The 27,860-nt window shown below is 51.8% G+C and overlaps 1 protein-coding gene across 1 annotated transcript; it reads right to left on the reverse strand.

Annotated features, from left to right (window-relative positions):
• Nucleotides 1–1,902: 1,902 nt before the first annotated feature.
• On the reverse strand, nt 1,903–20,670 carry CD300A (CD300a molecule). The gene is made up of 7 exons (XM_032177854.2): nt 20,354–20,670; nt 13,261–13,599; nt 12,440–12,593; nt 9,289–9,383; nt 5,422–5,459; nt 4,914–5,021; nt 1,903–2,693 (listed from the first exon to the last, which is right to left on the reverse strand). The coding sequence occupies exons 1-7, from the start codon at nt 20,391–20,393 to the stop codon at nt 2,568–2,570; spliced, it is 900 nt and encodes a 299-aa protein (XP_032033745.1). The 5' UTR covers nt 20,394–20,670; the 3' UTR covers nt 1,903–2,567.
• Nucleotides 20,671–27,860: the final 7,190 nt, after the last annotated feature.

Genomic DNA, 27,860 nt, shown 5'->3' on the forward strand with positions numbered 1-27,860 from the left:
GGGAAGATATCCCCATATATGGGAATGGGGAGGAGCATATACATATAGGCCGTATATACATGTATATATGTGCAAATGATTAACTATCTCAGGGGAGAAACACAAGAAACTATTAACCTTGTTTATCTCTGGATGCCTGGTGACAGAAATAATAAAGGGACCGACTTTTCACTGTATATTCTCCTGGAAATTTTGAGTGTGGGCAGGGCATGGTAGCTCATGCCTATAATCCAAGCACTTTAGGAGACTGAAGTGGGTGGATTGCTTGAGCTCAGGAGTTCAAGGGCAGCCTGGGCCACGTGACGAAATCCTGTCTCTACAAAAAATTAGCCAGGTGTGGTGGCGCGTGCCTGTAGTTACAGCTACTCAGGAGGCTGAGGCAGGAGAACTGCCTGAGCCCAGGAGTTTGAGGCTGCAGTGAGCCATAATTGTGCCATTGCACTCTAGCCTGGGCAACAGAGGAAGACCCTGTCTCTGGTTTGACAAAGATGGTCCTTCCCAGTGTCCTTTGGTATGCAGAGCTTCCTGGAAGGGAGTTGGACAGTAAGACTTCCAGAAGACTATTGCAAGCCCGCCCACTCCCGCCTGCTCTGAGGCCTCCTTGGAGAATGGTGTTGGTCCCAGCTGAGACTCTCTGGCAAGAAATGATATGAAGGACTCCCAAGGGGCTGCCACCTTCCAAAGGGCAAGCAGTTTATACCGGGGAACTTATTCCTCCACCAAGCCTTAGAGATTGACGGGACAGGGGGCTGGGGCCAGTGTGTGGCTGTGGCTGCAGTACCCTCCTGCCCCAGCCTCTCCCCGCCACTCCACCCAGTTTTATTGTGGAGGTTGTGGTTGTTATAGCAGCTGGCATTGATAACCAACTGATAGCCTAGACATTTGCATTTTACAGAGGACTTACTTCTAATTGATAGAAATTCAGACTGAATTAAAGAGAAAATACTACTTCAGAGAATTAAAGTTCACTCCCATTGAGGAGAAGGGGTCCTTCGAACAACCCCCTGAGTCTTAGAGTCAGTCTGATGCCACACGCCTCTGTGTTTTAAACTACCCTGAAGAATTCTGTCTCTGGAAACAGGACCCCGAGAAGGGTTACTGCAGGTCGGAACTGGAACGTGACCGGGCTCAATTCAAGTGAAGTCAACAACTATTTCTGGGTTCCCCTCCGTACCAGGCACATGTCTAAGCCCCGGTCCACATTATAGGCTTCATGGCAGCCTCACCTTTCAGATCCAGGAGTCCACATTGCACAACTCCAGGAGTTCGAGGCTGAGCAACACAGCGAGACCCTGCCTCTAAAAAAGAAAAATGAAAATGAAAAAATAAAAACCTAAAGCTGTTGGCGGGTGCCACAGACTCAAGACAGCCTGGACAACTCTTTGCATCAAATTTCAAATCTCCCGACAAGAAAACTGCTGTGTTTTCCAGCATGCAAACTGCCAGGCATGGTAACTCATGCTGTAATCCTAGCACTCAGGGAGGCCAAGGCAAAAGGATCACTTGAGCCCAAGAGTTCAAGACCAGCCTGGGCAACATGGCGAGACCCCATCTTTACAAAAAATAAAAAAGTCAGGCATGGTGGCACGTGTTTGTAGTGCCAGCTACTCAGGAGGCTGAGGCAGGAGGATCACTTGAGCCCAAGAATTCCAGGCTGCAGTGAGCTGTGATCGTACCACTGTACTCCAGCCTGGGGGACGGAGCCAGGCCCCGTCTCAAAAAACACGCAAGCAAACAAACAGACATCATGGCGAGAAGCAGCTGTGACCCACCTTCTCCCACTCAGTGAGGACTTCTCTTAGGATGTCCCCAACCCACTGCACCCACAAGGCTTCTCTGCACTCATCTGGTATCAAAGCTGGGAGCTTTCTTTAGCAGAGGATTACAGACACATAGCAGTCATTGTTTAAATAACTTTTTACTTCTCCCTTAATAAGATATTTGAAACTGTTTTTATATTTCATATCAAAAATAAACCTAAGAGTCCAGAGAAACTTGCCACCAGTTCTGCAGCCATGAGCAATTCTCTCCTCCCTCTGGCCTTGTCTGTGAGATGGGGAGGATCTTTGATCTTGATCTTTAGTCGGTCCCCCCACCATGGCCCCCATGTGAACAGATCTCCGCTTTGGCACTCTCTTCACTCTTCTTGATAGTTCTCCCCAACTCCCAAGCAATTCCAGATGTTCCTATGGGGCTGTGATTGACAAAGCTATTGGCAGGTGCCACCTACGTGAGCCACATCTTTTCCTGGAGCCACGCAGGAAGAAGCTTTGTCTTCCACCCACAGAGCCGGGATGAAGCAGGGGCAAAGGGGAAAGAGGCGACATGTGCTGGTGGCTGGGAGTGCTTCCTGCTGCTCCCCGGAACCCCCAGACCTGCTAGCCCTCAGGGAAGCCAATCGAGCTGATGACAACAGAGGGACGGCCTGGGAAACCCAGCTGCCTGTCTGTTGGTCACTGCCGTCAAGGGCAGGCTGAGGAGGATGTGGGCCAGGGATAAGGGAGCCGTCCCTGGACTTCCTGGGGCCCATGAGAGCTCCGATGGTGATGGCGAGGCAGGACAAAGGCCTATGTCTTCCTTATCACACTGTAATCTGAACCTGGTTCCTCCTCCCGGGGCCTCTGAGCAGCTATCCTGTTGGTGTCAGAATCAAACACCAGGGAGGCATAGTGAAGTTCTTCCCTGGGGGCGGCCTGCAGAGAGAAAGCAAGAAACCGGAGGCTTAGGAGAGGCAAGGGAAGGAAGGACCCCCAGCATAGGACGAAGGAGGGAGGACACCTGAGGGGCCTTGGGGAGGCCTCACTGTAGAGGCTCCACTGTCCTGGCCTCTTTCTCTCCATGATCCTGTCCACCCAGCTGCTGCTCCCCACCTGGGCAAGCAGCAGCACAACATCCCCAGCATGAGAGACAGGAGGCTCTGGAGGCTCCTGGGGGCTGACCCAGCCTAGTCCATTCTACAGGGAAGAAATTGAGGTCCTGAGACCTGGCTGGGCTCCCCCAAGACACCTCTGTGCTTCTCTTAATGAAATATTCTTGCGGCCAGGCGCAGTGGCTCACGCCTCTAATCCCAGCACTTTGGGAGGCCAAGGCGGGTGGATCACTTGAAGTCAGGAGTTTGAGACCAGCCTGGGCAACATAGTGAAACCCAGTCTCTATTAAAAATACAAAAATTAGCTGGGCGTGGTGGTGGGCACCTGTAATCCCAGCTACTTGGGAGGCTGGGGCAGGAGGATCACTTGAACCGGGGAGGTGGAGGTTGCAATGGCCGAGATTGCACCACTGCTCTCCAGCCTGGCGACAGAGTGAGACTCTGTCTCAAAAAAAAAAAAAAGAAAATAAAAGAAAAAAAAAAGGAAAAGTTCTCACAATGAAGCAGCCATGGGTCCCTTTCTGAGGTCCCTTTCTGCAGAGGACCCCTAATTCTCTAGGTGGAGTTGAAGCCAATACAGGAGTACTGCGTTGGCCCTGCAGCTCTGATTAACTTGCTGTACTGTGGGCATGAGTCTCAACTTGTACCAAGGGGGCTGGGAGAAGAGTAAGACCATGTCCCATCCACTTTAGATCATGAGACAACAAGTTAGAACAACAAGGCTGTTGCTGGTCCCAGGCCATGAAGCTTTGTGGACACAAGGTCATGTCACGCAAGGAAGGAGTCAGGTTTGACCATCGCAGGGGCACTCAGAAACTTGGCCAGGAGCTGGCCGGGTGTGGTGGCTCAGTCCTGTAATCCTAGCACTTTGGGAAGCCAGGGCAGGCGGATCACTTGAGGTCAGGAGTCTGAGACCAGCCTGGCCAACATGGTGAAGCCCTATCTCTACTAAAAATACAAAAATCAGCCAGTGCAGTGGCATGTGTCTGTAGTCCCAGCTACTCTGGAGGCTGAGGCTGAGGCAGGAGAATTGCTTGGACCTGGGAGGCCGAGATTGCAGTGAGCCAAGACTTTGCCACTGCATTCCAGCCTGGGGGACAGAGCGAGATTCCACCTAAAAAAAGAAAGAAAGAAAGAAGGAAAGAGAGAGAGAGAGAGAAAGAAAGAAAGAAAGAAAGAAAGAAAGAAAGAAAGAAAGAAAGAAAGGAACTTGGCCAGGAGCCATCCAGGACCCTGGGCCCCCAGACCACCCTCATCCTCATGCAGACAGCTGGCGGGAGGTTGGGGAGGGGTGTGGCTATCAGGGGACCCGGAAGTGGCAGGTCTGGATCCCCTCTTCCCCTGTCAGGTGCAAAACGGCGGCCTGGGGAGAACGGTACCAGGCTGGAGATATCCCAGGGAGTTGGGCCACGTTTCCAGGCAGACCAGTAACAGTGTCCCCTGTCACCCTGGTGCCAGCCCTCCATGGCACCACACAACATGTCTGAGGGGTCCCTTCAGCTCCCAGGCCTGGGCGGTCATTTAAGCATCCTTGCTGATGCTTACGTCTCTCCCAATCCTCTCTGCCAGGCTAAGCCCAGCTTCTGCTTGAACTCTCCCACTAGTAGGTGGGTCACGACCCAGGGAGGCAGCCCCCATCCCATTATCCCAGTTGAAGGTGGCTGCGCCCAAGGGTTGACCCACAGCGGGTCACAGACAAAAACCTGGAAAGCAGAATTGATGCCAAAGAGATGATGAGACCAAAACAGAGAGAAGTCACAGGTTCATGATACACAGCAGGTGCTTAACCCATGCTGGACTTCACGGACTGTCAGAGCCACAGCTGCTGGCCACCCCTCCAACCCCCCAGCCACAATGACACCAAGCCCTTCTAAGGACCTCTGCTCTGGCAAAATCTACACTTGCTCCATCTCCGTGTGGCCCCGTCCCTGACAGGCACAAGATCACCAAGCCGATCCCTTCCTTCCCCTTCTGCCCAGCCTCCTAGGGGTGCCCTGGCACAGCCCAGGGGCTGCATGCCCAAAAGCCGGGCTCCCGCACTTACCACGGTGCTGTATTCCACCTCCACCTCCCTTGGTGGTGCTGGCTTTTCCTGCAGAGGCCACGTCAGCAGCTCCAGATTTGCGTAGTGCAGCTCACTCTGCTTGGCAGCCTGGGAGGGCAGGAGGTCCCAGGTGGGTGTCCTCGGAGCCCTGCAGCCTCTATGCCTGCATTTCTGCATGTTTCTCCCCTTCCTCTATGCTCTGAGCACCTCAGCCCCCACCTTCCCCTTCCTGCCTCCATCCCACTCCATCCAGTAGTTGAATGTTCCCCAAGTCAGCTTGGCTGGGAGAGCCTCCCTTCATTCCATTTGCCCTGGTGGGGAGGGGACAGGCTGGCCAGGTCTCAGAACAAGACCCAGTGACCACATCTCCCAGCATTATTCGATCAGCTCTTGGTGAGCTCCCCGCTCCATCCATCCTCCATTGGCCGATGGGACTGTCCAACTCCCCAGCATCCTCTGTACCCTCTGCCCAGCCACCTGATACACCTCCTGCTGAAGCCCCCCTTACCTGCTTGGGGTTCTGGGACAGCTCTGAATGGTCACCAGCTAGAGACAAGAGGAGAGGAAGGAGGTTGAATCCTGGCCGGAACAACGGCCAGGATGGAGGACCCTACAAGCCTTCTGGGAAAAGACCTTTCCCTAGAGACCTCAGCCCTGGGGACCTATCCCTTGAGGCCTGAAGCTTGGTAGGAACTCAAGGGTTTGTTGAGTGAGTGAATTAGTGACTTAGTAAATGAATGAATGAACACAGGATGAGTGAATAAATGGAGAAATAGAAAGATTCCAGCTGGGCCGGGCGCAGTGGCTTACACCTGTAATCTCAGTGCTTTGGGATGCTGAGGAGGGCAGATCATTTGAGGTCAGGAGTTCGAGACCAGCCTGGCCAATAGGGTGAAACCCCGTCTCTACTAAAAATACAAGTATTAGCTGGGCATGGTGGCATGTGCCCTGTAGTCCCAGCTACTTGGGAGGCTGAGACAGGAGAATTGCTTGAACCTGGGAGACGGAGGTTGCAGTGAGCTGAGATCATGCCACTGCACTCCAGCCTGGGCAACAGAGCAAGACTCTGTCTCAAAAAAAAAAAAAAAAAAAAAAAAGAAGAAGAAAGAAAGAAAGAAAGGAAAGAAAGATCCCAGCTGGAGGAGAGGGACCAAAGCAAGCTCTCAACACAGGATCTCACACAAATGTTTCCAGGGGAGGAAGGATGCCACCGAAAAGCCCTGTGCATCTGGGGCTTAGGGCTGCATCAGACTGTGGGAAGTTGCTGGGGCCTCTGCTCCCATCCCCGTGCCTGAGGTCTGCCCTCCCAGACAGCCCACCTGCCTGCTGCCCCAGGCCGTAGGGAAGGAGGCCTGTCAGCCCCAGGGACCCCAGCTCAGGCTTACCACAGCCCTTGGCTGCCGGCACCTGCTCTATAGGAGTGCTGCCTGTGAGCACAGCCCTGTACACCCTAACCCTTTCACCCCAGGAGCCTGGACCAGGTGGGCAGTGGGTGACATACACGCTACTGATGCCCTTGGTTAGGTCCACAGCCAGGCAACCCCAGAGCCCACTGCACTGGATGCTGTGGGGATCTGTGGGCTCCTCCCCCAGAATCAAAGGGGAGGAGCCCTCAGTTGGGAGACACAAGACCACATATAGTGACCGGCTTGCTGAGCCACAGCTGACCTAACGGAGCATGCAGCCGGGTACTCTGGGGTGCGAAGTGCTCTGCTCCAAATGCTGTGTGCAGGCACCACACTGCCCTCCCTGTCCCCACTTGGGACAAGTGTTCTGATGGGAAGGAGGAAAAGAGCTGGTGGGGATGAGACAGGAGTTCAATGCCCGGGAAGGAGGGTGGTAGTGAGAAGGTTTGAGGGAGCCAGCGGTAGGGGAAGCTCACTGAAGGTAAGACCCAGTCTACCCCAGTCACAATGGTGTCCCCAGTGCCCAGCATAGGCCTGGCACACAGTAGGTGCTCAGGACAGCTTCGTTGTGTGAATGAATGAACGACAAATGTGGGCTGGGGGAAGAGTGGGGAGTAGGTGTGATGAGGCAGGTGTCAGGCTCCAGGCAGGGCAAGGGGAGGTCAACCTCTGCCACACAGTCAGGGGATGGGGCGCGGACTTGCAAAGCAGGGGACAGAGAGTCAAAAATGTTTGAATAGAAAACCTTTATCTTGTTACTGAGGATGGGTTACAGGAAGCTCAAGACACCGGTAAACTCTGCAGTCTGTGATTTTTAGAACATTTAATAGCTGGGAACATGGTACCATATGTTAAGTGCAAAAATGTAGGTTTAAAAGAGTATGAGTGGTATGAAGCCAATTTGTTAAGACATCACAGATGCATGACTGGGTGTGGTGGCTCACATCTGTAGTCCCAGCACTCTGGGCTTGAGCTCAGGAGTTCAAGACCAGGCTGGGCAACAGAGTGAAACCCCATCTCTAAAAAAAAAAAAAAAAAAAAAAAAAATTTAACAATTAGCCAGACATGGTGGTGAGCACCTGTAGTCCCAGATAATTGGGAGGCTAAGGCAGGAGGATCACTGGAGCCCCACGCGGTGGGGGGTCAAGGCTGGAGTGAGCCAAGATCACACCACTGCACTCCAGCCTGGGTGACAGAGTGAGACTCTGTCTCAAAAAAAAAAAAAAAAAAAAAAAAAGAAAGAAAGAAAAGAAAAAGAAAAAAAAGAAATCATAGATGCATTTATATAGGCATAGAAAAAAAGACTGGAAGGATATACCTCAGGGGCCAGTGGCTGGTTTTCTCTAGGTGGTGGGGTTTTTAGTTATCATCAATGATGGGGGATTTATTTCCTTCTTTGTGCTTTTACTCAATTTTCAAATTTCCTACAATAATCACATATATCCTTTTTAAGGGGGGAAGAGGCTTTTTGAGGAGCCAGACCCTTTCTGGGTGAAAGGGCACAAAGGAAACCGAAAGGGGCTCAGAACTGAGACAACCAGTGGCATCCACGTGGGTGCTGAAGTTTAGGATGGGGTTACCAGAAAATGACACACGCAAAGCAGATGGGAAAGAGCAAGTGGTTTTCTTCCCATACACCGTGCACAGATCTACTGAGGCTGACTTCTCCCCCAAAAGCCTGGGCGCCACAGGAGGCACTGGGGGTATGTGTGAGCAGTGCCCCCCACCGAGCATGCACCAGCTTATCCTGCAGCTATGGGACAGGATAACCCCATCTCTTCCCACCCTAGTCTCACTGCAGTCTTGGAAGGCTTTGGACAAAGACTCCCCTGAGGATCTTCTGCCTGTGGAATCTTCAACTCTCCGAACAGGGAGGAAGCTTCAGGCTTACACTTGACCTCGGCCAGGGATCTGCAATCTAGAGGACTGGTGGCCACACCTCCACTTGTTCCTCTCTTCCTGTGCTTATTCAATTTGCCTGTCAGCTATTTATTGAGCATCTACTTACTGAGTGCCAAGAGTTCCTGTTCTCTCTTTTAATCTGAGCTCAGAGGAGGGCAGCTGGACTAGAGATTGCCTGGAGGCCCCTGGGGTGCCCGTTGCAGCTGGAGATACTGAATAACACATTAATTTGACAAATATTGGTTCTGTACCTCCTTGAAGCACATGCCTGTGGGAAGGCAGGTGAGGACACCAGCAATGACAATCTGGTTCCCAAAAGGCTGTGACAGCAGAGGTATAGCCAGGAGGGGCCCCAAGCCACTCACTGGAGTCAAAGAAAAGGTCCCAGAGAAAAGAAAGTCTGAGGACCACCGCTGGAGTCCACTGGGAGTGAGCTGAGGAGAGAGGGCAGGGGAGGCCCTCCAGGTACCCAGAGCAAACCCAGAAGGAGAGGAGAGGCTGAGGTTGAGGCTGTCATTAAAGGAGATACAAGAAGTTGGTTTCCAGGGTGCACGGACGGGGAAAGGGAGGTGGGTAGAGCCAGATCGTGGAGGGCAGTGACTCCTGTAGAGACCTGGACTCTTTATGGTGGGGGAGACCATGCAAGGGGTTATTTTATTTTATAGACATGGGAGCCTTGTGTTGCGCAGGCTGATCTTGAATTCTTGGGCTCAAGCAATCCTCCCATCTCAGCCTCCTGAGTAGCTGGAACTACAGATGCACACCGCTGCACCCAGCTCACCATGCCAGAGTTTTAAACAGAAGAGGGTCATTGCTTCATAGGCAACCACCCTTGGGCTGGCAGTGGGAAAGCCTCCTGCTTGGGATCCATCTCCCACAGCCTGTAACCACCACGCACAAGGATGCCTCCTCTGGGACCTGCCCTGTAGGATCACCCGGGATGTTTGGTCTGAGTGTCACATTTCATAGCAATACTGTGGGACGAGGACATAGCTTTGAAGATGAGTGTCTGTGGTCAAGGCCTGACTACCCCAGGTGGGACAGAGGGGTGTGGGGAGCCAACTCACCTTTGATCCGTTTCTGAAACATCCTCCAGGCTAGCAGGGAGGCCCCTATCAACAGAAGCAGCAACAACGCCAACAGGGAGAGGAGCAGCGGGAACCTGGAGGAGGCACAGGATGGTGAGGGCAGGGTGAACTTGCCTTCTCCAACTTATTTTATTATTATTTATTTATTCATTTATTTATTTATTTGAGACAGGATCTGGCTCTGTTACCCAGGCTGGAGTGCAGTGGTGATCATGGCTCACTGCAGCCTTGAATCCCGGGGCTCAAGTGATCCTCCTGCCTCAGCCTCCTGAGTAGCTGGGATTACAGGCACAGGCCACCACGGCTAATTTTTTTTTTTTTTTTGAGACAGAGTCTCACTCTGTCACCCAGGCTGGAGTGCAGTGGCACGATATCTGTTCAATGCAAGCTCTGCCTCCAGGGTTCACGCCATTCTCCTGCCTCAGCCTCCCTAGTAGCTGGGACTACAGGCGCCTGCCACCACGCCTGGCTAATTTTTTGCATTTTTAGTAGAGACGGGGTTTCACTGTGTTAGCCCGGATGGTCTTGATCTCCTGACCTCGTGATCCCCCCACCTCGGCCTCCCAAAGTGCTGGGATTACAGGCGTGAGCCACGGTGCCGGCCACCACAGCTAATTTTTAAATTTTTTGTAGAGACTCAGTCTTGCTATATTGCCCATGGTGGTTTCAGACTCCTGAGCTCAAGCCACCCTCCTGCCTCAACCTCCCAAAGTGCTGGGATGACAGGCATGAGCCAATATACCTGGTCTCCTTCTCTAACTTTTTAAGTAGATAGATAAGGTCAATTAAAAAAATAGAGAGTATAAAGCCCCCTTTCTACACACCCCCCATTTACACATTTCCCAATTTCCCCACATACACACACATGCTGTTCTTAAGAACCTTCCAGAGTTTCTTTATGTGTATACAAGCAAATACGAATATACGGGATTTCCCTTCTCTTTTCACACAAAGGAGGCCTCCTCTAACACTATTCTGGTTTTATTTAACAATACATCTTAGAGGTCTTTCCACGTCAGTACATAAAGAAGTTCCTCACTCTTTTCTATAGCTGCAGGGTATTCCAACACATGGATAGACTGTGATTTATTTAAATGTTCCCACTGAATGGGCATTTCCCCCAGTCTTTTGCAATGGTAAATGTGGCTTATAAATCGCCTTGCAGCTCCACCTTTTCACGCGTGACCACGCAGCAGCAGATTGACCAGGAGGCTGACGCAGCCCACCTTCAGGCCCCTCCATTGCTTGGGCCCCTTCCTTCATGCCTACGATTGCATTCATAATTTTCTCATCTTTTTCTTAGATTACCCACCCACCAACCCACCCCGCAAACTGCACAACCTTCAGGCCCCACAGAACCCAGCGCTGCCACCTATGTGTATCTACAGGGTAAACTTCTGAAGGTGGCATGTTCAAGCCTGAATTTTGCCTTGTCTTATATGTTGGCAGAAGCCTGTGGAGGGGTTTATGGATGTTGTCTAGTAAAGAATCTGGCTGGCCTTTGTCCCTAGCTCTTAGGGGGGAGGCTCTAAATCCTTAGAATGTCCCAAAAATTAGGAGTGTCTTTGTTGTTCATGAATCACACCTGGACTTTGGTAAGAAATGAGACAATAGGATGGGGTTGGTCACCAGAAAGACCAACCACGTAATTAGAGATTTGGAGCCCTGAGCCAGCCCAACCTCCCAAAGAGGGACTGGAGGTGGAGACAGTTCAATCACATCATGCCTATGTAATGAAACCCAAATAAAAACTCTGGACACCAAAGCTTGGAGGAGCTTCCTAGTTGATAAATATATTGAGGTGCCACAGGGAGGGTGCAGGTGATGCTCCCTGATTCCACCTGGAGAGGGCACAGAAACTGTTTGGGATCCTCCCAAGCCTTGTCCTATGTGTCTCGCGTTGGCTGGTCCTAATCTTTATCCTTTATCCTTTATGATAAAACTGTAATTGTAAGTATAATGCTTTCCAGAGTTCTGAGTCTAACAAATTATTGAACCTGAGGGGGTCCTGGGAACCCCCAAATTTGCGTCCAGTTGGTCAGAAGTGTGGTGGCCTGGGGATCCCCAAAGTTCGACTGGCATCTAAATCAGGGCGGTCTTGTGGATGTGGAAGTTCTTCACCTCTGGAGTCTGCACTAACTCTGGGTGGCTAGTACCAGGATTGAACTGTGGGGTTTTGTGCTAGAATAGGGAGTCCGTGAATCCCAGAAAAGGTTTGTGACGCACGTGTTTTTCTGGGGAGAGTGTCCATAGATGTCAGATTCTATGTGGGGTTGGTAACCCCCAAAAAGGTTAAGAACCACTATTTAGAGAGGAGAACTCAAGGCTCTGGAGTCACATAAACCAGAATTGGAAGCTTAGCCTTAGCCTCTTGTAGCTACTTGACTGGGCAAATTGCCTAACCTCTCTGAGTCTCAGTTTACTCATCTGTAAAATGGGGATTGATGTGGGTTGGCTGTGTCCCCACCCAAATCTTATCTTGAATTGTAGCTCCCATATAATTCCCACATGTTGTGGGAGGGAGCTGGTGGGGGATAATTGAATCATGGGTGTGGTTTGCCCCATACTGTTCTCATGGTAGTGAATAAGTCTCACGAGATCTGATGGCTTTATAAGAGGAAACCCCTTTTGCTTGGTTCTCATTCTCCGTCTTGCCTGCTGCCATGTAAGGCATGCCTTTCGCCTTCCGCCTTGATTGTGAGGCCTTCTCAGGCATGTGGAACTGTGAGTCCATTAAACCTCTTTCTCATTATAATTTATCCACTCTCGGGTACGTCTTTATCAACAGTGTGAAACAGACTAATACAGGGAATGACGACAGCACAGGGCTGCAGTGAAGGGCAAGTGAGAACGCTCATGTGAAGCGTCTAACACGGGCCTTATAGGATGTCACCAGCCCTCAGTAACTATCACTTTCCTTCCATCTGCCCCCCAACTTCTCCCCGACCTGAGCCCCCTTCCAAAGCCAAGGGCAGGTCCAAGCTGGGGTGTTCAGACTGTGGCTTCCAACCTGGGCCTGGGGCAAAGGGAGTGATGCACACCTCCAGCTGGCCCACATGGCCAAGGTCCCCACCCTGGGCTCCTCCTTAGCACAGGGCCCCCTCCATGTCTCAGGGGCTATGGTGCTTACTGTGAGTTCACAACCTCCTCATTTTCCTCCTGGATGCTGGCACCGTGGGTGGCACTCACTGCAAACAGGGTAGTGGATGATACAGGTGGAAATGCAGTTGTGGTTGTTGAGGTCTTGGCCGCAGTGACACTTGTAGGTGTCATTGACGTTGATGCTGGTGGCAAAACCACAAGTCAGACCCAGGGAGCTGTCCTCTGGCTCTCCCACCACTCAGGATGCCTTTTTGGTTTGATTTCACACAAAATGCCCACTAAGGAAGGGGGCAGGATGCAGGACCCCTGGGCCGGAGTCTCTCCAGGACCCTCCTGGGCCAATTGGGCATTTCTGAACAGGACACAGGTGCCACTCTCAATGGTCCTGATTTTCCATCCTGCTGATGAGGGTCCAGGTGCTCCTGCGAGCCTCTGTGCTGCAGAGGAGTCTGTCTACACTGCAAATCTGACCTGTCATGTGGTAAGGCTCCTCCTGAGGGCAGCAGCTTCCCATCTGGCCCCCCAGCCTCTCTGTTGGGCCCCACCCTTCCCCCTCGCAGCTGTACTTCCGTGGGGCTGAGCCACACGTGCGCTCCTGGCTCCTTCACAGGCAACGCTCTCTCAGCCTCCCTGTCACTGGATCCTTCCCTTCTTCAATACTGGGCAGACATGTCGGCTGCTCCAGGAGAGAGCCCCTGACTGTGTTCCCTTGGCCCCCACCTCTCTCTCTTACACACACACACACACACACACACACACACACACACTGTCTGCTTCACGTCTCTGATTGGATTCCTGCCCCAACAATTCCAACCTGAGCCTGTTTAGGTGCTGAGAGGAGGGGCTCACCTGGGAACACAGACACCTCAACCTGGAGATAGGGATCACGAAAGTCTTGGAGCCACGGCGTATCCACCCCACACCAGTAGGTGCCTGCGTCCTCCTCTGTGAGATTCTCCAGGGTCACTGTGAAGCTGAGGTTTGCAGGACTGTCCCTGATGGACACTCGGCCTTTCCTTGTTCCTGCTGGCCCTTCGGTCTCCACGATCTTGTCACATCGGAGAATCTGTGGTGGTCTGCACCAATATTTGTTGAGAGTCTTGTGTTTCTGTTCATAGAGACACTGCACGCTCAGGGATCCCCCCACGGGGCCTGCCACGGTGTTGGGGCCTCTCAGAGCAAAACAGCCTGAAAAACACAAGCCCGAGTCCCGGCTCCTCCTCAGATGAGCCTGGTCAGGGATGCCCCGGGGTCAGGGCCACATGGACCCTGGGGGTGTGGAGGAGGCAGCCGCAGGCAGACAGGCCTTGTCCACCCAGGAGCGGGGACTGAGGATGACAGGCTCCCTCCATGCACATGTGGAAATAGGGCAGAGGCTTTCCATGGAGACTGGCAGAGCTCAGGCTGGGCGCCCTGGGGTCACCTCCTCCAAAGATTCCCCGACTCCACATCAGCACCCCCAGCCCTCAGCCCCTGACTCCTTCACCTCATATCAGCTCCATCAGCCAGATCACAGCTTGAGCATTCTTTTCTACTCTATCACCCTCAAGATTTTGCTCATAGCAGCCCGTTTCTCTAGCCCCTGCCTCCTTTCCCTCACCCTTCCCACCCCTCTCACCCACCAGGGGCCTCCTGCTTCCAAACCTGTCAGGACCATGAGAACTCACGCGTAAGCACCTGCCCTCCCGGGAGGGCCACCCCAGCCCTGGGCAACCCTGCAAGAGGAAGACCAGCCCACATACTGATCTGGTCCCACCAGGGGGGCAAACCCGGGCAGTAATAGGGTTGTCAAGCCATTTTCACAAGAATACTGGCTGGGTACAGTGGGTCATGCCTGTAATCCCAGCACTTTGGAAGGCTAAGGCAGGTGGATCACTTGAGGCCAGGAGCTCGAGACCAGCCTGGCCAACATGGTGAAATCTGTCTCTACTAAGAATACAAAAATTAGTCTAGCGTGGTGGCATGCGCCTGTAATTGCAGCTACTGGGGAGGCTGAGGCACAAGAATCGCTTTAACTCCGGAGGCAGAGGTTATGTTGAGCTGAGATCTTGCCACTGCATTCCAGCCTGAGTGACAGAGCAGAGACTCCGTCTCAAAAAAAAAGTCACAAAAGCAGAAGGCTCGCTGACGAAAGCTTTCATTTATCCTGTGTCTTAGTTTGCCCAGCTCTCCTAGACTTAAATCTCAGAAATAAATGAGCTTCCTTGAAAATTATGTCTATCATTTTCCCAAATAATTCGCAGATGCAAAGTGGGGAGAGTAAGGTGATGGCTCGAAGCTAGCTAGCGTCGGCTGCCAAGCAGAGGACACATAGCCCCTGCCCCGGGCAGATGGGCATGTGCCCGCTGGGCAGTTGTGTGTGCAGTGTCTCACTGCCCTTGTAATTCTGTGGCCCCATATTGGCCGGGGATGGCGGGAGCGGGGCTTGCTCCCCTTTCCTCGGGTTAGAACTTTTTTTTTTTTAAGGTGGAGACTCGCTCTGTCGCCCAGGCTGGAGTGCTGTGGCGGGATCTCGGCTCATTGCAACCTCTGCCTCATTGGTTCAAGCAATTCTCCTGCCTCAGCCTACCGAATAGCTAGGATTACAGGCGTCCACCACACCCGGATAATTTTTGTGCTTTTAGTAGAGATGGGGTTTTGCCATGTTGGCCTGTCTGGTCTCGAACTCCTGACCTCAGGTGATCCGCCTGCCTTGGCCTCCCAAAGTGCTGGGATTACAGGCATGAGCTACTGCACCCAGCCAAAACTCTTTAATTTTACTTATTGTTTCAAATGCTTAAATCTCCTCACATGTGAGATTTTGGGACCACTCGAATGAAAGCCTCAGGGGGGTAGGGGTCTCGTTCTTATACCTTCAACGTCTGCAGGTGCCTTGCACATGGTAGGTCCACTATAAAAACTTCAGTGCAAACTTCTCCTCAACCCCATTGGCTCCACACCCAGCCCACGGCTGCCCAAAGACGATGACAAGCTCCTCGGTGCCTCTCCCAGAGGCCCATCCAAACCTCTGCTCGCCTGATGTACAGATCCCCTGCAGAGAAGGCCTTTCTAAGCTTGTCACAGATGTGATGCTTCCTGAGACTCTCAGCGGCAATTGCCAGGACAAAGCAGAAAGAACCTCAGAAGCATCTGCATTTACATCTCTATCCTATTACGTATCAGCTGTGTGTTCCGGGGCAAGTTAGTTAACCTCTCTGAGCTTCAGACACCTTGCATATAAAGTGGTGACAATTGTTCCTGACTCATATGGCCTTTGCGGGTGTTAAATGAGATCACAGGTGTAAAACGCCTGGTAAATAATATTAGGTTGTATCACATGAAATGGCTGATATTCAACTTTTTAACCAAGACAACAGGGTTTCACATGACATGAGCTAATAAAAATAGATAACCTTTGGGCTGGCCTAAATAAGACATGACAAGAGAGAAGGACCATAGATGAAGAAAGAATGAAGAGTCAAGATATTTTGCAGAAATTCTCTACATAAAATTCATAAACTTAGATGAATGTGATTTTCTAGAAAAACACAAATCACTAAAATTGACACATTAAGTACTTAATAAGTAAATGGAGCCTGGGCAACATGGTGAGATTCCATCTCTACAAAAAAATACAAAAATTAGCCAGGTGTGCTGGTGCACACGTGTGGTCCCAGTTGGTCAAGAGGCTGAGGTGGGAGGATCACTTTAGCCCAGGAGGTGGAGACTGCAGTGAGCTATGATTGCATCACTGCACTTCAGCCTGGGTGACAGAGGGAGACCCTGACTCAAATAAATAAATACGCCAGGTGTAGTGGCTCATGCCTGTAATCCTAGCACTTTGGGAGGCCAAAGCGGGAGGATTGCTTGAGCCTAGGCGTTTGAGGCCAGCCTGGGCAACGTGGTGAGACCCCCATCTCTACCAAAAATACAAAAAATTAGTCAGGCGTGGTGGCACGTGCCTGTATTCCCAGCTATTCAGCAGGCTGAGGTGGGAGGATCACTTGAGTCCAGGAGGTGGAGGTTGCAGTGAGCCGTGATCACACCACTGCACTCCAGCCTGGGCGACAGAGTGAGACTCTATCTCAAAAAAAAAAAAAAGTAAATAAATACTGTCAGTTCTCAGCCCTCCTTCACCTAAGACACTGTTCCTGCTCCCTGTCCTGACCCGATTCCCTGCCTCTCCTGCGCTGCGAATCGTCATCTTTCTTTGTCCATGTTTTGGCTTCTCTCCTGACCTCAGTGACTCTGCTACCTCTGCCCACAGCACCCAATCCTGTCTCTCGTCCTACTCCAGTATCCGACTTCCCTTTGGGTTTAGTTTCTCTCTCCCTCTCTCTCTCTCTCTCTCCTGATTAACTTCTCTCCTGATTAACTTCTCTCCTCTGAAATCTTGGATAAAAACTGTCACCCAATCATCTCCCCAAAGCTCTGTTCCACCTGTGAAGGTGTCATTATAATTTAGAGATTGCGAAGTGTCAGAAAACCCTCCGTTTACTTTCCCACTTACCTGGAACGATCACACGGATCCCCAGTGCTCCCAGGCTTGTGTTTCTGCACTTTCTTTCTTCCAACCCGAATCACCACCCCCAATCCCTCTAATCATAAACAGGAGACTGGGGACCACCTTGGGGCCAGGGTCCTCTACCAGGATATTCCTCTGTTGTCTTAATGTTTTCCTTTAAGATCACAGAATCTTGACCCATTAACTCTCAGATAAATGACTGAATAGTCCAACTCAAGAGGTCAGAAGAGGAACACACACACGCACACACAACACAGAACCAGGTCATCTTTCACGAATTGGTGAATTCACAGAAATCAGTGAATTAAGAAACAGAAAAACAGTGGAGTTAGTATACACATTAATAAATGGATTTTTTGGTAAGGGGTCAACGATTAATTATTTTATTTTATTTCTTTGAGACAGAGTTTCGCTCTTGTCGCCCAGGCCAGAGTTCAGTGGCATGATCTCGGCTTACTGCAACCTCCACCTCCTGGGTTCAAGCGACTCTCATGTCTCAGCCTCCCGAGTGGCTGGGACTACAGGGTGCGCGCTACCGTGCCTGGCTAATTTTGTCTTTTTAGTAGACACGGGGTTTCACCATGTTGGCCAGGCTGGTCTCAAACTCCTGACCTCAAGTGATCCACCCGCCTTGGCCCCCCAAAGTGCTGGGATTACAGGTGTGAGCCAACGTGCCTGGCCTCAAACAATTAATTAGACTAGTGGGTAGCCAGACCAAAAAAAAGACACAGATACAAAATTCCAAAGAAAAATAACAGTTTAATTTGCAAATCTCTACAAATAAGTCTGTAAACCTGGAGGACACTGATGATTTTTTAAGAAAATATAAATTATCAAGGTAGGCCAAGAAAGAGACAGGGTCTTGCTTTCTATATTGCCCAGGCCAGTCTCGAACTCCTGGGCTCAAGCTATCCTCCCACCTCAACCTCCCAAAATTCTGGGATTACAGGTGTGAGCCACTGCACCCAGCTAGATTTTTTTTAATGTAGAACAAAAATGATGAGTGTTATTAAGAAATTCTTTCCCTTCCATCAAAAGAAAAGAAGCAAAACTCAGACAGTTTTACAAGTTAGTTCTCTCAAAACTTCAAGGAACAAATAATTTCAGTTTTATTTAAACATTTGCAGAGAACACAGAAACAGGGAGATCTCCCTAATTCTTTTCATGAAGCCAGCATAATATATCAAGACAAACATATGACCAGATCTCCTAATGTAATTCACCTCCTTCATAGCTGAAAGGATAAAAATAATAATTTCTATAAATAATAAAAATGGTATTTTGTGGGGGCCAGAGGCCAAGGCTGGCAGATTGCCTGAGCTCAGGAGTTCGAGACTACCTTGGGCAATATGGTGAAACCCCGTCTCTACTAAAACACAAAAAATTAGCCAGCAGTGGTGGCGGGTGCCTGTAATCCCAGCTACTCAAGAGGCTGAGGCAGGAGAATCGCTTGAACCCAGGAGGTGGAGGTTGCAGTGAGCCGAGATTAAGCCACTGCACTCCAGCCCTGGGTGATAGAGTGAGATTCTGTCCCCAAAAAAATAAATAAATAAAAATAAAATAAAAAATGTTTTGTAGGGGCCAGGTGTGGTGGTTCATGCCTGTAATCCCAGCATTTTGGGAGGACAAGGTGGGAGGATCCCTTGATCTCAGGAGGTGGAGGCCAGCCTGGGCAACATGGTAAGACCTTGTCCCTAAAAAAAATTAAGAATCCAGCTGTGTGTGGTGGCACACACCTGTAGTCTCAGCTACTGGGGAGGTTGAGATGGGAGGATCACTGGAGCCTGGGAGGTGGAGGCTGCAGTGAACCGTGATTGCACCACTGCACTCCAGTTTGGGTGATGGAGGGAGACCCTGTCTCAAAAAAATAAAAATGTTGGCCAGGCTTGGTGGCTCACATCTGCAATCCCAGCACTTTGGGAGGCCAAGGCGAGTGGATCACCTGAGTTCGGGAGTTTGAGACCAGCCTGACCAATATGGAGAAACCCCATCTCTACTAAAAATACAAAATTAGCCTGGCGTGGTGGCACATGCCTGTAATCTCAGCTACTCGGGAGGCTGAGGCAGGAGAATCACTTGAACCTGGGAGGCGTAGATTGCAGTGAGCCAAGATCGCGCCACTGCACTCCAGCCTGGGCAACAAGAGCAAAACTCCATCTCAAAAATAAATAAATAAATAAATAAAAGTAAAAATGCTTTGTGGATAGTCATTGGTGGATCCCTTCGTAATAATGAGAAGCTCTGGTCCTTTTCCCCTGAGTCAGCGACAAGGCAGGGCCAACCACTACCACTGCGTCCACTGGGCCTCATTCTGGCTGTACCAGCCAAGGAGTCAATGGGAGAAAGAGAAACAGATTATCAGACAGGAACTGAAACCTCCCCATGCACACGGATCCTATGAAACAGAAAAACACCCGAGAGAACCGCAGGAATACCGGTCATGGGAGGATGACCCGTTTCCAAGTCAAGACACCAAAAGTAATAACCTTCCCACAGACAAATAGTTAGCAAATATAATTGCAGAAAACCTCCGATCTGTAAGGAAAGCAACCACAAAGATGTAAAACATCTTAGGACCAGGCCTGAGGAGTCTGCACAGGACCTGTCTGAGGAGAGCGGTGGACGTGACTGAAGGCACAACAGGTGACTCTGCGGGAGGAATCCCTGCGCTTGGACAGGGAAGGCTCAACCCCACACTTCTCCCTAAAGAAGATCTCAGCGCTTCTCTGCCCGATCTTTTCCCTCCTCGCCCTCCCCACCACCTTTTCTGTCACCTCTGTCCCATATCCCCTTCTTGGAGAGGACTGACCCTGGTTCTCAGGCCCACGCACGGGCTAACCCCAGCCAGGCCTGCCTCGGGACTTCCCCTGCTCAGGCTCCAGCCGCTGGGCTGCCCTGGTTAAATCTCCGCATTCCAGAGACCTGCTCCCCACCCTGACCCTATCTCCCTCACCGCCCCGCCGCTCCTCCACACCCTGCACCCAGTGAGCCCGGCATCTCCCCCACCATCCCCACACCCCCCTCCTCCACACCCTGCACCCAGTGAGCCCGGCATCTCCCCCACCCTTACCACATGCCCCTTGCAGTCAGTGGCTGCCACTCTCCACACCCCCGACACATCCTGCCTCTCGTCCCCCTTCCTGTAAGAATTCAACTGAAAACCTAAAAGGTCCCTTTTCTGCCCCTACCCCTTATCACTCGCCCCGCTGTGCTTCAGCCAAGGTATGTGGGTGCAGAGCCGGGAGAGGCTCTGGCTCCTTCCTCTCCCAGGGGTGTGGACCTTCATCTGTCCATCTTATATGGTGGACAGAGCGCACCTCATTCTGCGTTCTGCACGGAGTCCAGACTCGGGGTGTCTCGTGTGACACCTGCCCTGAGGCCCTGCCCCTCGCACCATCCCTCCCTGCTGCAGACTTTCCCTGGCAGGGAGACTCTCACCTGGGACCCAGAGAAGCAACAGAGCCCAAGGCAGCCACATGGTCCCTTCCCCAGCACAGGCGGCACTTGCAGCAGCACCAGGCCCCAGCTGGACTCGAGGGGAGAATCACGCCTCCAAGGCCCCGACTTCTGCTTTTCTTGGTGCCGCGCTGCTTCCTTGTTCAGCTTCTTTTGGTTCTATTCCTGGAGCCGGTCAGAAAATGGAGGAAGCTGGAGAGCCCCGACTAAGACTCCCCAGGAACGGCACATCCTCCTTAACCCAGGTTGAGGCTGCAGGTTCCTCAGCTATTTCTAGTGATGAGACCTCTCCCTGTAGTGACTCCGTAGCTTGCAGGACTGATCCCCGACTCTCACTTCCCCAGGTCTCCTCCTAGTGGAAGGCCCAGTAACTCCTCCCTCCTTTCCTTGTGGTCAAGATGGGCAACCCTGGGGGTGGGACCCGCTGAGCTGGCTCCTCTCACCCTCGGTGGTGCCCACGAGGAGGCTGCCGGGGGAACTCCCCTTTCTTGAGTCCCTCTCCTGAGTCCTTTGGGGGTCCAGGCCTGGGCTTCGGGGCTCAAGGAAGGGGAGTTGTCATCGTGGCCCCAGAGTCCCTGAATGGTTCCTAGTCTTGGAAATGCGTCCTCAACTCGACACGGAGGGTCCTCCAGCCATGCCTGCCTTTCTATATAGCCACACTGGAGCCAGCTCGGGGCTGGGCACAGAGCAGGGAGTCAGCGAGCCTGCAAGGACCCCTTTCCTTCCTGATCCACACAGAGTTCAGACTCTAAACACACACACACTCACACACTCACACTCACAAACACAATCACACACACTCACACACATTCACACACACACATTCACAAACTCACACTCACACACACTCACATACACACAAACACACACACATACACAAACACATTCACAAACTCACACACATACACACAAACGCACATTCATGCACACACACAAATACACACTAACACAGGCACTCTCACTCACACACATTCACAAACTCACATTCACACACAAACACAAATTCACACACACTGATACACACACATTCACACACATACACATTCACACACATTGAAACACATACACTCACATTCACACAACGCACTTACACACATATACAACTGAAATACACTCACACATTCACACACACAAACACACACACACTGACACATTCACACACAGTCACATACACTCACACACACACAATCTCACACACGTGCCTTGAGCAGGTGCCCCAGCTTGCACAGAATGACCAGGTGGGCACAGGAAATGCCACTCCTAATGTGTAATGCATCACCTGGGAGCTTGCAGTCCCCAAGCTCAGAGCGTCCACCCACACGGAGCCCTGGGCCAGCTATGGGATCCCAAGAATGCCCTTCCCTCTGGCTCTTTTTGGAATGTTTCACTTTCCTCTTCCTTCTGGCCACAGGAGCACCTTGCCCAGGAAGGTGTCAGGAAGCCAAGGAGACCTGTGGGCTCTGCTGCTGGAAGATTCAAGGACAGAGCCTGGTGGACATTGTGGAAATTTTCATGATGATGCAGTCATAGATTAACTAAAACTCATTAAGATCCAGGACACTTTGGGGCTGGGCGCGGTGGCTCACTCCTGTAATCCCAGCACTTTGAGAGGCTGAGGCAGGTGGATCACGAGGTCAGGAGTTCGAGACCAGCCTGGCCAACGTGGCAAAACCCTGTCTCTACTAAAAATAAAAAAATGTGGCAGGCACCTGCAATCCCAGCTACTTGGAAGGCTGAGGCAGGAGAATCGCTTGAACTCGGGAGGCAAAGGTTGCAGTGAGCCGAGAACGTGCCATTGCACTCCAGCCTGGGTGACAAGAGCAAGACTCCGTCTCAAAAAAAAAAAAAAAAAGATCCAAGACACTTCGGATCATGACACTGTTGAGCTGAACATAAAAATGCAGGAGATGCGTCATATTCGGTGGCTTATGTGGCCTGATCATTGCAAAGTTTCTCAAAAATTATTTTTTGAGTCAACTATGACCGAAAAGGCACTGCTGCAGTCTTGAACGTCCAGGCCAGACAGAGAAGCAGAAGGCTAAGTTCTGGCGTGGCTTGTCCACTTACCACCGAATGACCTTGAGCAAAGCCTGTGGTTTCTGTAAAACGTCAATAATGACAGCTCCTCTGCGGGAATAAATATTATAATGATTATACAAATACTGAAATGTCAGTGTTCCTTAACATCCTCAGGTCAGTTTTTTCTGAGGGAATACATCTCTACTTTTGATGAAAGGTAATAGGAAAATTGGATTCTACAGGAAGTGTGCTTTACACTTTAATCTATGGGATGCAATTCTCCTTAGGCACATAGAGAAGCACCTGACTTCCTGCAAAGGAGAAGGGATCAGGGGACTTAGACCCTGCCACGCCCATCCTGCTCACCCCATCCTGTCCACAAACCCAAAGGAAGAAACAAAATGGTGCAAAATAACCACAAAACATGAGAGAATTCAGGAAGTTGCACATTCTGGCCGTGTCCCGCTAGCCATCAGGTGATGTGACTGGGGGGGAGGAGCTGAGGCCACAGGGCTGAGGCCCATTTCCCGGGGTGGGGGTGGGAGGTGGTCCCACAGCAGCCACAAAACTTCTGATCAGCTCTGGAGTCTCTTCCTGGTGTGGACACACGTGCTCAGAGGCCAGTGAGGGGTGCTGGTGGTGATGCGGGGTTGGGAGCTTTCTGGGAAGACCTGCAGCAGCAGCATTGAGTCCTGTGAACCACCCAGTCCTCAGAAAAGATTTGGGGAGTGGACGGGCTGTGGCATTTCTCAGCAGAACTTCCCTTTTGAAAGCAGCCCAATCTCTTTCCCCATCCACTCTGTTCCCCATCCACTCTGTTCCTTCCTCCCCCTGAGCTTGAAGTAAGGAGGGCCTTGGCCCCATGGGTGCCACTCAAGGGCGGCCCAGAGGCTGGGCACGCAGAGCTGAGAAGTGGGATCAGGGCGGCGTGACTGTGGCCACCCCATTGGGACGAACAGCTTGAGAGCTGCTGAGCACAGGATGGAGAGTGGGGGCAGGCTGACCTCTGGGGGAAACCTACTGCCTCTTGGTGCTCTTGCTGTGTGTACTTTTGAGTTGTGTACTCAGGGTCTGAATGAGATTTGCAGGGGGAGGGGCATTAGGGAAGGACAGAGGTTGGGGACTAGGAAGATCTCGCTACCTTTCCCCAGGAGCCTGGGTGAGACCAGCTGCAAGAGCCTGATGCTACCTGGGGACTGCCCATGCCCTGGCCTCCTGCCCATCTCTGGGGAAGCTTCCCCACCCCTCCTGCACCCCCCAGAGGCTGAGGCAGCTTCAGCAACCCATGCCCCAGCACATCCCATGGTCCCCGGGCCATATATGGTCCACACCAGCTGGTCACGATGACTGGTTACCTGCTCTCCTGCTTGGTCCTGGGTGTATTGTGGTCAAGAGGAAGAGGAAGAGGAAGCTGTAGGCAGATGTGTGGTGGTCACAGTCAGAGGCCTGGGAGCCTCAGCGTCCCCCAGGATTTCCTGTCCATGGTGCCACTGCTCCATGCAGGCCCCAAACTCAATCACAGGGGCCTGGCCTGGAAATAACTTCTCTGCTTTGGAGAGAGGAGCCTGGCACGGGACCTGGCTCAATAGCCCGGGGACCGTGGAGCTCAGCAGCGCACCAGAAGCACTTAAGATCTGTGCATTTCACCAAAGTTACAACTCAACAAAAACCAGATTCAACCAGAGGCCAGTGGTCCGCATACCTGGAAAAAGAATCAGGCTGGGCATGGTGGCTCACGCCTGTAATCCCAGCACTTTGGGAGGCTGGGGGCGGGGGGGAGGGGGTGGATCAACTGAGGTCAGGAGTTTGAGACCAGCCCGGCCAACATGGTGAAACCCCGTCTCTACTAAAAATACAAAAATTAGCTGGGCATGGTGGCAGGTGCCTGTAATCCCAGCTACTTGGGAGGCTGAGGCAGGAGAATCACTTGAACTGGGAGGCAGAGGTTGCGGTGAGCCGAGATCGCACCACTGCACTGCAGCCTGGGCAACAAGAGCGAGACTCCATCTCAAAAAAAAAAAAAAAAAAAAAAAAATAGAAAAGAAAAGAAAAAGAAAAAGAACCAGTACAGCATCAAGCCACTTCTCAACCTCACCCCAGGCCCATCTCCAGGGATGTATAGAGGTGGTGGTGGAGAGAGAGCAGCCTCTGTCTGGCACTGCCCTTTGGTGTCTCTGATGAGCCCCAAGTAATTACCAGGGATAGCATCATGGATCAGGATGGGGTGGGAGGCGGGTAAAGGGTGCCTGCCTCAGGGAAGCCCCACGACCATGACAATGGTGCCGCACGGCGGGGAAGGTCAGAGTCCTGAGCTGCAGGTGCGTCCTTGCTTGGAGCCAGTTTCCTCGCTGTGAAATGGGAACATAGTGCTACAGCCTGCCCTGTATTCCTCAGGCTGCTGGGAGGCCTCAGATGAGATCAGAGATGTGAATGCACCTGCGCAAACTTCAGGGCTGTTTGAAGGTGTTTGTTGAACTCCCATCATGTACACATGTGAATCTATATGCCTCACAGCTCAGACAGGTGAGGTCACTTGCCTGTAAGAACCCACATCTGTCCACCATATTGAACCCCAAACTCCAGCCCACTGTGCAGTAACTACCTAGGGGGGGACCTCTACTAGCCTTTCCCCTTGGTTTTTTTTTTTTTTTTCTGTCACCTCCGCTGCCAGACCCCCTTAGACCCTTCCTGGCACTAATTAATTGTTAAGTTTTTCAAAGAGCTGACTCCCTCCTTCTTGCAAAGTGAGAGGAAACAGGGAAGCTTGTCAACTAACCAAGTACCAAAGTAGTTAGAAACTCCCAACAGAAGGAATGGGGCTCCCTACCTCTCTGGGGATGAGGAATTGAGTGCTATGTGTAGGTGCTGCATGTCAACACAGCTGAAGGCAAGGTCTACTGGCCAGTACTGGCCTAGCCTGGACCTAGGTGTGCCCAACATATTCCTATCTGGCTCCATGGCACCCCAAACCCCAGCACCTTCTCTCTGCTCCAACTCCTGATGGCTCACCTGGCTTCAGAACCCTGGCTCCAGGGCCAGGCCGGAGGCCCATGCCTGTAATCTCAGCACTTTGGGAGGCTGAGGTGGGCAGGAACTCCACTTGAGTTCAGGAGTTCGAGACCAGCCTGGCCAACATAGTGAAACCCCATCTCTACTAAAAATACAAAAAATTAGCCTGGCGTGGTGGTGCACGCCTGTAGTCCCAGCTACTGAGGAGGCTAAGGCAGGAGAATCGCTTGAACCTAGAAGGCGGAGGTTGCAGTGAGCCGAGATCACACCACTGTACTCCAGCCTGGGGCAACAGAGTGAGACTCTGTCTCAAAAAAAAAAAAAAAACCCTGGCTCCACCTTGGCTCTGTCCCCACCCCTCACCCATCCCTGGTTGTCTGTCCATAACTGGTTGGCCCCAAGGGGACACATTGTGACCTGAAAAACTTAGGGTGGCAGGGAGGGGAGTGAGCAGAGACTGGACAGAGTGGAGCTGGGGTGAGCCAGACGGTGAAACTTAGCCCTGGAGCAGGCAGGTTGTGGGGACGTGCTTGAGGGGGGTCCCACAGTCCTGCTCCTAACTCCCAAAGTGGCTGGAGCCAGGGGATGCAAATCAGGCAGTGGGACCCAGCAGCCAGGAAGGGGTGCAGTCTGCAGCCCCCTAAAGAAGTTGCTCTCCTTGGAACCCAGGCGAAGTCTAAACTGGCTAATCACAAGCAGCTCCTGTCGCCATCTGATGGTGGCTGCTAGAACTGCCCGCTTTTTTCGACAGGCAAATCTGTTCTATCCCTGCGTGTCTAGAAGTGGGGAGGTGGCTGTATGCGGATCCTTCCAGATTCCCCAGCCAGTAGACCAGGAACAGGGGAAGGCTCCAGCCCCTTTGGAAGATTATCTGAAGGCTCCAGAGGGTGAAGCCCTCCAAGGGAGAGGAGGAGTGGATAAAAGGAGAGAGAGAGGCAGAAGTCACAGGGGAGGGCTGGGTGCAGTGGCTCAAGCCTATAATCCCAACACTCTGGGAGACGGAGGCATGAGATTGCTTGAGCCCAGGAGGTGGAGGCTGCAGACAGCTACGATCGTGCCACTGCACTCCAGCCTGGGAGACAGAGAGAAACCCTGTCTCTAAAAAAATAATAAAAATGTTTTAACAAGATGTCACAGAGGAGGAAATGGCACAGAGGCCAGCCTTCAGACCAGGCCACCCAGGAGGGACCAAGCGTGTCACGACTTGGCCTCTGTGGTCTCTTGGGCTCCTGGTTGGCAGTCGAGGAGACCCAGGGGGCTCTCAATGCCCAAGAAGGCCTGTAGCCCTGAGGCCGACCTGGGACTGTCCAGCTGCGCCATTAGCGTAAGCAGGCTGCGGCACTGTGACTCCACTGTCTGCCTCCGCTGGACTGTTCCAGGAAAGAGGAGGGGCTAGGCTGCAGGTGGGGAGTTGGGAAATGCCCGCCTTGCCTCTAGGACTGAGAAGACAAAGACAGGAACCTGGGTTTCACGCCTCCCTCCCCTCCCCTGAGTAAGGTTACATGCTTTACCTTAAGGCTCTGGGGTCAAGGGACACTGCCCCAGGGCTCCCAGCTGGCAGTGTTCCCCCTTTGTGAACATGTGTTTTGGCCATAGGTGCAGGAACCCAGGGTTGTGACCTTAAATACTGCTGAGGGGCCGGGCACGGTGGCTCACACCTGTAATCCTAGCACTTTGGGAGGCTGAGGCAGGTGGATCACGTGAGGTCAGGAGTTCGAAACCAGCCTGGACAACATGGTGAAACCCTGTCTTTATTAAAAATACCAAAAAATTATCTGGGCATGTTGCCAGGCGCCTGTAATCCCAGCTACTTGGGAGACTGAGGCAGGAGAATTGCTTGAACCCAGGAGGCGGAGGTTGCAGTGAGCCTAGATCGCTCCACTGCACTCCAGCCTGAGTGACAGAGCAAGACTCTATCTCAAAAATTAAAAAATAAATAAACAAATACTGCTGAGATCTCTAGCTTCTAGAGAATAGGAGAGTCAACTTTTATCGTGGGTGGTTTTTGGGAGTGTATTATTCAGGGTTCTCTAGAGGGACAGAACTAACATAGATGTAGATATAAAGGGGAGTTTATTAAGGAGTATTGACTCACACGATCACAAGGTGAGGTCCCACAACAGGCCATCTGCAAGCACAGGAGCCAGGAAGCCAGTCCAAGTTCCAAAACCTCAAAAGCAGGGAAGCTGACAGTGCAGCCTTCAGTCTATGGCCAAAGGCCCAACAGCCCCTGGCAAACCACTGGTGTAGGTCCAAAAGACCAAAAGAAGAACTTGGACTTCAATGTTTGAGGGCAAGAAACATCCAGCACAGCAGAAAGATGGAGGCTGGAAGACTCAGCCAGTCTGCTCTTTTCATACCTGCTTTTATGGTGCCCTCCCAGATTGAGGCTGGGTCTGCCTCTCCCAGTCCACTGACCCAAATGTTAATCTCCTTTGGCAACACCCTCATAGACACAATA

This window comes from Hylobates moloch, unplaced genomic scaffold (genome assembly GCF_009828535.3).
Source record: "Hylobates moloch isolate HMO894 unplaced genomic scaffold, HMol_V3 SCAFFOLD_15, whole genome shotgun sequence".
Taxonomy (NCBI): Eukaryota; Metazoa; Chordata; class Mammalia; order Primates; family Hylobatidae; genus Hylobates; species Hylobates moloch.

Bases quoted from the DNA above. Each gene is read 5' to 3' on its own strand.
- CD300A (XM_032177854.2), bottom strand. From the start codon at position 20,393: ATGTGGCTGCCTTGGGCTCTGTTGCTTCTCTGGGTCCCAG. The intron at 13,600-20,353 runs GTGAGAGTCTCC...TGTGTTTTTCAG, and splicing joins GTTGCTTCTCTGGGTCCCAG to GCTGTTTTGCTCTGAGAGGC. The intron at 2,694-4,913 runs GTAAGTGCGGGA...TTCTCTCTGCAG, and splicing joins AGGTGGAATACAGCACCGTG to GCCGCCCCCAGGGAAGAACT.